The sequence below is a fragment of the Bufo gargarizans genome, chromosome 3, assembly GCF_014858855.1.
Source record: "Bufo gargarizans isolate SCDJY-AF-19 chromosome 3, ASM1485885v1, whole genome shotgun sequence".
NCBI classification, from domain to species: Eukaryota; Metazoa; Chordata; class Amphibia; order Anura; family Bufonidae; genus Bufo; species Bufo gargarizans.
The window spans coordinates 334,365,075-334,377,366 of NC_058082.1; the positions used below are offsets into that span (position 1 = coordinate 334,365,075).

At 44.3% G+C, this 12,292-nt stretch overlaps 1 protein-coding gene across 3 annotated transcripts in view; it reads right to left on the minus strand.

Annotated features, from left to right (window-relative positions):
• The window catches only part of SFT2D1 (SFT2 domain containing 1), a 140,597-nt gene that overhangs the window by 34,668 nt on the left and 93,637 nt on the right, over window positions 1–12,292 (minus strand). For all 3 annotated transcript variants that reach the window (XM_044287358.1, XM_044287356.1, XM_044287357.1), the window contains exon 3: window positions 2,936–3,021. In XM_044287358.1, coding sequence (XP_044143293.1) covers window positions 2,936–3,021 — 86 coding nt within the window. The remainder of the gene's footprint in view (window positions 1–2,935; window positions 3,022–12,292) is intronic.

The window sequence follows — 12,292 nt, forward strand, 5'->3', positions numbered from 1 at the left end:
CTGGGAGCCTTAAGAAGGCCCACGGCTGCCATAGCAACCTAACTGCTCTGTCAATCTCGGCATGGGGAAGCCATTTAGGCGATCCAGGGATTTTACAGTTATCGATCACAGTCAATGCCTCTGGGTATCTGCTGTGTAAAATGGCAGGCACCCGGCAGCTAGAGAGGAGGCCCTTAAACACCTTTCACTTCTCAGTCGTAGTTTATAACAAAAACCAAGACTACTGTAGATTTATTGCATGACCCTCACAACAGACTGATCTCCCCTCCCCCCTCAACTTACACTTGGGGTCTGTAATGCCTCGTTTCCACTGAGCGGATCGGATCGGATTCGGTATGGTTTGCTATTTTGGGTGTTTCCACTATGAAAGCGATCCATACAAGCGAACCGTACCGCACCATTCAGAGTCCTGCTTCAGATGTAGGGCCATAGAAAAATGGAACGGTTCAGTTAGGGCGGAGCTACTTGCGTCACACAATACATTCCCCCGATTGGCGGCCTGAATAACGTCAAACATAAGCGCAACATAAACACCGTTGTCGCACTAGTGTGACATCACGCTACACATTTTTTTCTAAACCACATATGGACCTGGCGGCCCGAGTTGCAGTGGAAACGCTTACATAAATAGACCGGACCATTAAAAATCTTCCAAACTGTGCCGACCCGAACCGATCCGCTCAGTGGAAACAAGGCATTAGGTTTCCACAGAGGTGCCCCTAGTTATGGGCATGTACATTGAATCTGCTAGCCGAGTCAGATATGAACATGCGGAGCCAATTATTAAAAACTGTGTTTTAGACGCCGGTCTTAAAACCTCTTTAGTTGGTGGTGGGTGCGCCAGATTTATGTAGAGATGTAGAAATGCTGATGCACAGCTTCCAAAATCTAAGATGTAATTTATTTATTTTTAAACCCAGGATAAGAACAATTATCATAAGCAAATATACATTTAGCAAACAAAAAAAGAAAGTACATGTCTCTCTTTAGATTTCATAGTCTGAACAAGGCCTAATGGAAACCTACTGCTAGATGCAGAAACCCATGACTAGTAATGACTAAGGCTACTTTCACACTAGCGCTCGGCTGTCCGCTCGTGAGCTCCGTTTGAAGGGGCTCGCGAGCGGACCCGAGCGCTTCCGTCCAGCCCTGATGCAGTCTGAATGGAGCGGATCCGCTCAGACTGCATCAGTCTGGCGGCGTTCAGCCTCCGCTCCGCTCGCCTCCGCACGGACAGGCGGACAGCTGAACGCTGCTTGCAGCGTTCGGGTGTCCGCCTGGCCGTGCGGATCCGTCCAGACTTACAATGTAAGTCAATGGGGACGGATCCGTTTGAAGATGCCACAATATGGCTCAATCTTCAAGCGGATCCGTCCCCCATTGACTTTACATTGAAAGTCTGGACGGATCCGTCAGAGGCTATTTTCACACTTAGCTTTTATATGCCAATATAATGCAGACGGATCCGTTCTGAACGGAGCCTCCGTCTGCATTATTATGATCGGATCCGTTCAGAACGGATCCGATCGAACGCTAGTGTGAAAGTAGCCTAAGGATGTTTTCTGAATGCAAGTCATGCAGTTCAGTATGTGACAGAACTCATCTGCAGGCATATCAACCATTCAAGACAGATGACCCGGAAGGAAAATTTACATTATAGTGTGCCTTTATATGAGGCAAGAGCTGTATCGGCAATTCCCTAATCCAGTCTCTAAATGCGGAGATGAGCAATTCAGTGGTCAGTCTCTTACCTGTTCATTTTCATGCTGCTTCTAGCTCTTAATATCATACTGAGACTGTTCCAAAGCAATAAGGCTTTGGTGACTACTGTAACTTTTTTTTTATTTTTTTTTTACTTAAAAGGGGTTGTGTCACTTTAGCAATTGTCATTTATCATGTAGAGAAAGTTAATACAAGGCACTTACTAATGTATTGTGATTGTCCATATTGCCTCCTTTGCATCACAGACACTGTTCGTTTCCACGATTATGACCACCCTACAATCCAGCAGTGGTGGCCACACTTGCACACTATAGGAAAAAACACTGGCCTATACGAGCTCCCATGGTCCTGGCCATCAGAAACGCTGGTGCCGTTTTCAATAGTGAGCAAGCATGACTGCTGGATTGAAGGGTGGTCGCAACCCCTGGAAATGAGCAGTGTATATTTGGATAGAAAAATTTATAATGGCAGCAAAGGAGGCAATATGGACAATCACAATACATTAGGGTACTTTCACACTTGCGGCACGACGGATCCGACAGGCTGTTCACCCTGTCGGATCCGTCCTTCCACTATTTCTCTGTGCCGCCGGACCGCCCCTTCATCCCCGCTGACTATAATGGGGATCGGGCGGAGCTCTGGCGCTGTACGGCAGTTCGCAGTGAGAGGCCGCCGAACTAAAAAGTCGGACATGCAGGACTTTTAGTCCAGCGGCCTTTCGCCTTGCGCTGTCATGCTGCGTCAGAGCTCCGCCCCCGTCCCCATTATAGCCAATAGGGACGGAGCGGCGGTCCGTCGGCACAGCGAAAAAGCGGAGGGACGGATCCGACAGGGTGAACAGCCTGTCGGATCCGTCCTGCCGCAAGTGTGAAAGTACCCTTAGTAAGTGGTGTGTATTAACTGTCTACACAATGCCACTTGCCTCCTATTCAAGTACGAGCGCTGCTTTCTCTTCAAACAGCTGATCAGCAGGGGTGCAGAGAGTAGTCAGTCCTAAGGATAGGTCATAAATATAAAAAAGCGGACAACCGCTTCAAGGGGAGGCCAGATGGAAAGAGCAGACTACACTCGGGCAGACTCAAGTAAATGATGTATTACATGGTTGTAATACACCATGCAAAACATGTAACACACAGTAATACAACACTATACTACTGCTTTTTCCTTCCGCAGTCGCCGATTAGTCTTTGGGGGTTGAAACATGAATGGTTACCTGGCTAGTGCCGCAACATTTCCCAGTGTGTAGAACACTGCAAATAGTTTTATTCCAGCACCAGGAATCCAAAGTAAGGCACTTCCCTGTAGTAACAAAAAAAAAGGGTTAATTTGGAAGCATCTTATAAGAAAACTATAATGCATATATTTTCATATATTCAATGGAGAGGGGAAACAAAACTCTAGATAAATGCCCTGTTCGCCACCACACATTAGCTTGTCTGTAATAACAGCCAAAATGCCCAAGTCTTGGTGCTCCAGGTAAGTTTATAGGCATATCAATTCTGAATCATTCCCAATCTTCGTGGGAGAAAGCGCCACATATACCCTCCATCTTAAGTCCTCCTACCAAAATCTGGCCCAAAGCATATACAGGTGACTGCAGGTGCATATCCAGAACAATATACACTGACAAAACAAAACTTCTCCGTTTAGTTGTATCGGTGTATATTGCTCCTTTCTAATGTGCCAAATACATCAAACATTAATGGTATATCAAGTATTCCATAAAGGGGATGTTGCATAACCCAGGGTTTCAAGGAGCACCAAAGAGAATCCCAATCGTGGTGACTAGGTATAATAATGTAATAGATTTGCCTAAATTACAATCTTTAAAACAGAGCCCACCCCACAACTCCCTCAAAACAGTGCCAGACACCGAGTGCATCATGTTCCTGCCCTGCTTGGAGAGGGAATGAACACTGCTCACCACTCTTCTCACCGACATGGAAGATATAAGTGAGCAGCTAGAGGGTGGTCATATACAACCCCCAAGTCCTGCACTAATAACTATGATCATTGCAGGTCTGAGATGATGCCTACTGTTGCCACCAATTTCTCTGCATCAGAGTTATGCAGCCATCTACTGAAAGTCTATCTGAACCTTCAGATCACAAAAGCTGAGCCTATACTGGAAGACATCACAATCTGCATGAGCACCCAGGCCACAGGTTACGCACTCCTGTATTAGAGGATGTTGAGTTAATCAGGTTCCACTGTATGTGTCAGAGCTCATCTCCGTTCTAACGCGATACATGCAGCCATTGAAAACCAACATTTATGGATTACAATGGGAGAGAGCACCTTAATCAGTGCGAGGAGAATTATAGACCATACATGCAGTGTCGGACTGGGTTACCTAGGGCCCACCAGTAAGATTTATTTTGGGGGCCCACCATACGGATACATTCAAATATAATAAATAATTGAACAAGTTTTTTATATGAACATAGGCTGGTTGAGGTGCTGTACACATGTATGTATATATGTATGTAGTGCAGCAAATCTAATGTGTTATATTCCACTTGTGCAGGGGGTGGAAGACTAGGGGCCCACCTTGCTCAGGGGCAAACCAGGGGATTCCCTTGTACCCCTGTGGGCCAGTCCGAGCCTGCATACATGCTCCTCTGGAATTCTGGGAGGGAAGGGATGCAAATGAGCTTTTAACAAGCTCTGCCTCTAATGCCACCAGATTTAAGGCAGCTATCCTCTATAAGTCAATGTTCAGCTCTTAAAATAAGCCTTGAGACATGACTTGGATATTAAATAAGCCAGCACCTCATCTGCAGACAGCCGTTTAGGGGTGTGAGGGGCAAACACCCCGAAACAGCTGTCTGCAGATGAGGCGCTGGCTTATTTAATATCCAAGTCATGTCTGAAGGCTTATTTTAAGAGCCGATCATTGACTTATAGGATAGCTGCCTTACATCTAGAGGCAGAGTTTGTTAGGAGCTCATTTTCATCTCTTCCCTCCCTGGATTACAATGGTCATGGTGCTATGCTTGATATTCCCGGCAGTGGTACAATTACTGTAAATATAAAAAAGGTGTACTCAGTGGCTCCCAGGACAGGGACTGTATAATCAGCTCGCTTGACCCAACTGCCACTCCATACTGAAGCTCCATTCTCACAGCAGGCCATCAATATCTAGTCAGTGAGGGTCAGACACCCCAACACCCTCACCAATTCTGGAGTAATTCTGGTGCAGAACTAGACAGCTCAGTCCACTCTGTAGTGGAGGGAGTTGGTCACTGCAGCACTGCTCCCATTCACTTCAATGGGAGCAGTGCTGCAGTAACCATATTGATCCACTACACAATGGACTGAGCTGCGTAGTTCTGCACCAGAGTTACCCCTGAACAGCAGGAGTGTCAGTCCCTCACTGAACAGATATTGATGGCCTATCCTAAGGCTAGGCCATTAATATAAAAGGAGGCGACAACCTCTCAAGCCAGATATAAGGAGTCCATTTTGCCCTCAAAGTTTCACCTTGCTCTGGTTTCCCAAACTTTTTTTTGCTGAGAAAATGTCACAATAATTTGACGATGTACCAAATGTGTCATAGTGGCAGACGAAGTAATAGAGTTAGCACATCTTGCTAGATGTTAGAAACTTTTCCTTATGCTGGTCTTGACAAAAAATATCCCCTATTCTAGACACTTATGAAGAGTCTATTAATAGACAAAAAGCCTCAAACTGATAGCATATATGCCAGTTTTGGTGCATTTTAAGCCACATTACGGAACCGCTGTGCCAACCAACTGGTTTGACTTTTGGCTAGTCCTAAAGAAGTTATATCAGCAGTCATCTGGTTTTTACCCTTTAACTCCATACAGGGATCTTGCTTTCGCTGCAGGGGAATCCACCAGGTTTCTACTTCTTCGAATAGTCCCTTTGTGGTTGGCTGCTGACATACGGAGGTCAGAGACACCAGTGCGAAGCACTGAGGGGGTCAGGCAACATCGTAGTCAGGAAGGCAGCGTTTAGGGCAGGCAGAATACATGAAAATCCGTTAAGTCCAAGGCAGGTGACATAAGGGCCAGTACAGTAAACAGGCCCTCGGGGACTCAGAAAGCTAGGTAACCTAGAGTAAAGTCCTTAACCCTTTAAGGACTCAGCCCTATTTCACCTTAAGGACTTGGCCATTTTTTGCAAATCTGACCAGTGTCCCTTTAAGTGCTGATAACTTTAAAACACTTTGACTTATCCAGGCCATTCTGAGAATGTTTTTTCGTCACATATTGTACTTCATGACACTGGTAAAATGAAGTAAATTCTTTTTATTTTTTGCATAACAAAATACCTAATTTACCCAAAATGTGGAAAAATTTTGAAATTTAAAAGTTTGTTTCTCTACTTCTGTAATACATAGTATAACCCCCAAAAATTGTGATGACTTAACATTCCCCATATGTCTACTTCATGTTTGAATTATTTTGGGAATGATATTTTATTTTTTGGGGATGTTACAAAGCTTAGAAGTTTAGAACCACTAAGAAGTCACTTTGCGAGGCCTACATAATAGAAACCGCCCAAAAATGACCCCATTCTATAAACTACACCCCTCAAGGTATTCAAAACTGATTTTACAAACTTTGTTAACCCTTTAGGTGTTGCACAAGAGTTATTGACAAATGGGGATGAAATTTGAGAATTTCATTTTTTTGCCTAATTTTCCATTTTAACCCATTTTTTCCACTAACAAAGCAAGGGTTAACAGCCAAACAAGACTATCTTTATTGCCCTGACACAGTAGGGCGTAGAGGGAAAGGTGTGCTGTATGGTTTTTGGAAGCCAGATTTTGCTGGACTGTTTCTTTTAACACCATGTCCTATTTGAAGCTCTCTGATACACCCCTAGAGTAGAAACTCCATAAAAGTGACCCCATCTAAGAAACTACACCCCTCAGGGTATTCAAAACTGATTTTACAAACTTTGTTAACCGTTTAGGCGTTGCACAAGATTTAATGGAAAATAGAGATACAATTTCAAAATTTCACTTTTTGGGCAGATTTTCCATTTTAATATTTTTTTCCCAGTTACAAAGCAAGGGTTAACAGCCAAACAAAACTCATTATTTATGGCCCTGATTCTGTAGTTTACAGAAACACCCCATATGTGGTCGTAAACTGCTGTACGGGCACATGGCAGGGAGCAGAAGGAAAGGAATGCCATACGGTTTTTGGAAGGCAGATTTTGTTGGACTGTTTTTTTTTTACACCATGTCCCATTTGAAGCCCCCCTGATGCACCCCTAGAGTAGAAACTCCCAAAAAGTGACCCCATTTTAGAAAGTACGGAATAGGGTGGCAGTATTGTTGGTACTAGTTTAGTGTACATATGATTTTTGGTTGCTCTATATTACACTTTTTGTGAGGCAAGGTAACAAGAAATAGCCGTTTTGGCACGTTGTATACAACATTTATCTGACAGGTTTGATCATGTGGTAATTTTATAGAGCAGGTTGTCACGGGCGCCGCGATACCCAATATGTATACAATTTTTTTATTTATGTAAGTTTTATACAATAACTTCATTTTTAAAACCCCAAAAATGTTTTAGCGTCTCCATAGTCTAAGAGCCATAGTTTTTTCAGTTTTTGGGCGATTATCTTGAGTAGGGTCTCATTTTTTTGCGGGATGAGATGACTGTTTGATTGGCACTATTTTTGGGGTGCATATGACTTTTTGATCATTTGCTATTACACTTTTTGTGACGTAAGATGACAAAAAATAGCTTTTTTTACACAGTTTTTATTTGTATTTTTTTACGGTAGTAATCTGAAGGGTTAGGTCATGTCATATTTTTATAGAGCCAGTCGATACGGACGCGACGATACCTAATATGTATACTTTATTTTTATTTATGTAAGTTTTACACAATGATTTCATTTTTGAAACAAAAAAAAATAAATCATGTTTTAGTATTTCCATAGTCTAAGAGCCATAGTTTTTTCAGTTTTTGGGCAATTATCTTGGGTAGGGTATGATTTTTGCGGGATGAGATGACCGTTTTTGCATACATGCGACTTTTTTTATCACTTTTATTACCTTTTTTGGGAAGTAAGGTAGGCAAAATTTATATTTTCTCATAGTTTTTATGGCGTTTGCCATGTGGGGAAAGTAACATGATAGATCAGGTCGTTACGGACGCGGTGATACATAATATGTATGTGTGTTAAATGGCTTCTCTGCTCCTCTGCTGGTCCTTTTCGTCGGTTGGTCTCAGCAGAGGAGCAGGCATCACAGTGAGTACACACCAACAGCACACTTAGCCCCAGATCACCCCCCATCACCCCAATTAACCCCTTGATCGCCCATGTCAATCGCCTAGTGAAAGGAAAAAAGTGATCAGTGTAAACTGTCCCTTTTTTTTCACTGGTTTTGACTGATAGGTTTTAGGATAGTATAGGCCCCTTGGTTAGGTAGTTTAGCGATCGTTTAGCGCCCAGCCCACCACAGTCACTGATTCGCTGATTAGCGTATCGCTAATCAGCATTTGTACTTTTATGGTATCTGTAAGTGATCAAAACTGATCACAGTCAGATCTATAATAGTATCAGTGTCATCTTAGCTCGCCCTCCACCCAAAACACAGTGTTTGCCCGATCAGGCCTGATCGGTCGCCCACACATGCGTTCACCCACGACCGCCCCGCCGCAGTGACAAAAAATATATATATTTTTGATCACTGCACAATCACTTTCCAAGCACTGCGGCGATAAAAAAAAAAAAATCTGTTTTGATATTTTTTATCAATCGCAGCGGCCTCCGGTACTTCGCTAGCCTCCCATTTGTAAGACAGGCTTGCTTTTTTTCTTGGGTAGTATCAGGGAATACCCCAAAATTTTGTAGTCCAAATGTCAAACAGGGGGTATTCTTCTGAAGAGGCCTACAGGCTTCTGACCCAGTCGGATGAGGAATGGGAACCCTCATCTGATGAACCTAGCGGGTCAGAATATGAACCCGTAGAAAGCAGTGGCAGTCTGACACAAAGTTCGGACGAGGAGGTTGAGGTCCCTGATACCACCAGGCGTACCCGGCCCCATGTTGCTAGACCACAGGTTGCGCAGGATCCGCTTCAAGGGCAGCAGAGTGGGGCTGGCGCTGTCGGATTACGTGGTGAGGCATACACCAGCAGCGCAGCCCTCCCTGGACCAAGTACCAGCACTGCCGTACAACATGGTGAAGTGGCGAGCACCAGAAGGGCAGTTGAAGCTGGTAAAGTGGCACGTGCAATAGTTACCCTGTCGCAGCCACCGCACAGACAGGCCCGTAGAACCCCTAGAGTCCTTGAGGTGCTGGCAAATCCTGATTGGCAGTCCCCAACTTCAGCAGCACCTGTAGTTCCCCTTTCACCGCCCAGTCTGGAGTTCGGGTTGAGAAAGCTCAGATCGGTTCGGCCCTGGGATTTTTTGAGCTGTTCTTGACTGCGGAGCTCTTGGACATAGTCGTGGCAGCTCAATTTATATCTGCCAACCCGGGAAGCTTTTATGCCCAGCCTTTCCGGTGGAAACCAGTCCAAATTTCCGAATTAAAAAAATTTCTGGGCCTTCTCCTCAACATGGGTCTAACCAAAAAGCATGAATTGCAGTCATATTGGTGCACGAACCCAATTCATCACATGCCCATGTTCTCTGCTGCCATGTCCAGGGCACGATTTGAGGCCATCCTGCATTCCCTGCACTTTAGTGACAATAGCACCTCTCGTCCCAGAGGCCACCAAGCTTTTGACCGGCTCCACAAAATTCGGCCCCTCATAGACAACTTCAACCAGAAATTTGCAGATTTGTATACCCCTGAGCAAAACCTCTGCGTAGACGAGTCTCTAATACATTTTACCGGGCGCCTTGGCTTCAAGCAATACATCCCAAGCAAGCGCTCCCGGTATGGGGTCAAATTGTATAAGCTCTGTGAAAGGGCCACAGGCTATACCCACAAATTTAGGATCTATGAGGGTGAAGATCAGACCCTGGAGCCGGTCGGTTGCCCTGACTACCTGGGGAGCAGTGGGAAGACCGTCTGGGACTTGGTGTCACCCTTATTTGGCAAGGGGTACAATCTTTATGTGGACAATTTCTGTGTGGCCCTCTTCAGGCATTTGTTCCTAGAACAGATTGGCTGCTGTGACACCGCGCGAACTAGTCGCGCGGGCTTCCCCCAAAGGCTCGTTACCACCCGTCTTGCAAGGGGAGAGAGGGCTGCCTTGTGTAATGAAGAACTGCCCGGGGTGAAATGGAGAGACAAGCGTGACGTTTCACATTCACATAGACACGACAATACAAATTGAGCGAGCAACCAGTGTCATTGAAAAGCCCCTCTGTGTCCACGACTATAATTTGCTCATGGGAGGGGTGGACTTCAATGACCAGATGTTGGCTCCGTATTTAGTTTCCCGACGCACCAGACGCTGGTATAAGAAAGTGTCTGTATATTTAATTCAATTGTCTGCATATAATAGTTTTGTTCTCTACAGTAAGGCTGGGAGAACAGGATCCTGCCTCAAATTTCAGGAAGAGATCATCGAGAACCTCCTGTATCCAGGAGGTTCCGTGGCCCCATCCACCAGTGTAGTTAGCCGTCTAAACAAGCGACATTTCCCCAGTGTCGTTGCCGGTACCTCAACCCAACCGTCACCCGAAAAAGATGTCGTGTCTGTAGCAGGAGTGGAATAAGACGTGACACCCGCTATTTCTGTCCTGACCACCCTGCCCTATGCTTTGGAGAGTGTTTCCGGAAATACCACACACAGGTACACCTAGCATAGGGATCACATCTCACAGGACAGGCACACAGGGCTATTAGGGCCCATTCACAGAGCTGCTGCAAACCTCTCCTTTCACCTGGGACAAATTGCATAATGTACTTCCCACATCTTTGGGCGATTTGCGCTTTGCACATTGTCCCATGGGGAAGGAGAGGTTTGTCCTATAAAAGGTTAAAAAAAAAAAAAATTCACCAGTAAGCAAAAAAGTTAGTTATGTTCAAAAAGTTTAAGTTTATATGTTCTGTTCAAAAGTTATTTTAAAGTTAATAAATTTATTGCGTTGCGGCCAGGTTTTTTTTTTTTTTTTACCTTCCAGGTGGACTAACCGATCAACTAGCTGCAGCACTGATGTGCATTCCGACAAACATTGCGCTGCTGTCAGATTACACAAAAGTCTGTGTATGCGGCGCTGCAAGACGAGATTTCTCCTCTGCAGTAAAAGATACGTTTGCCGAGGCATATGAGCTGAGGAGGCGGCGGCGTTCATATGCTTTAGCAAACACTTTGTACATATAAAAAAATAAATAAAATAAATCCCGGCAATGATTTATTCATCCACATCAATTGATGTCAATGGAGAAATCGGGTTTGCCAGGGCATACGAGCTAAGTGGGTATGGATGTTGGGCGGAGTTCCTATCCTATGTCCTGGCAGACGCCTTTCCCCTCCTTTATTTTTATTTTTTTTGGGCAGAGATTTTTTCATCCACATTGATCGATGCGAATGAAAAAAATCAGTGCCGTTCAATTTTTCTTTCAGCCCAGAGGCTGAACGAAAAAACTAAACAAAACTCATTACCCGTATGCTCAATATAAGGAGAATAGCAGAAACTCCTAATGCTGGACATACATGTAATGATTGCGGAGACCCTCAAATGCCAGGGCAGTACAAACACCCCACAAATAACCCCATATTGGAAAGAAGACACCCCAAGGTATTCGCTGAGGGGCATATTGAGTCCATGAAAGATTTAAATTTTTGTCTCAACTTAGCGGAAAGGGAGACTGAGAGAAAAAAAAAAAAATGGTGGCAATTTTTTTTTTTCTATGAACTCGGCAAGACCCTTATTGAATACCTTGGGGTGTCTTCTTTCCAAAATGGGGTCACATGTGGGGCATTTATACTGCCCTGGCTTTTTAGGGGCCCTAAAGCGTGAGAAGAAGTCTGGGATCCGGGATCCAAATGTACAAAAAAGCCCTCCTAAAAGGAATTTGGGCACCTTTGCGCATCTAGGCTGCAAAAAAAAGTGTCACACATGTGGTATCGCCGTACTCAGGAGAAGTTGGGGAATCTGTTTTGGGATGTCATTTTACATATACCCATGCTGGGCGAGATAAATATCTTGGTCAAATCCCAACTTTGTATAAAAAAAAAAAAAAAAAAAAAAAGGGGAAAACTTGTCTTTTGCCGAGAAATTTCTCTCACCCAGCATGGGTATATGTAAAATGACACCCCAAAACACATTCCCCAACTTCTCCTGAGTACGGCGATACCACATGTTTGACACTTTTGCAGCCCACAAAGAGGCCCACATTCCAAAGAGCACCTTTCAGATTTCACAGGGCTTTTTTTTTTTTTTTTTTTTTACAGATTTTGATTTCAAACTACTTTGCCCGCATTTGGTCCCCTAAAATGCCACGGCAGTATAACCCCACAAGTGACCCCATTTTGGAAAGAAGACACTCCAAGGTATTTCATGATGGGCATAGTGAGTTCATGGAAGTTTTTATTCTTTGTCACAAGTTAGTGGAATATGAGACTTTGTAAGGAAAAATTAAAATAAAAAAATTCAGGGGCGTGGCCTGCGCGTTG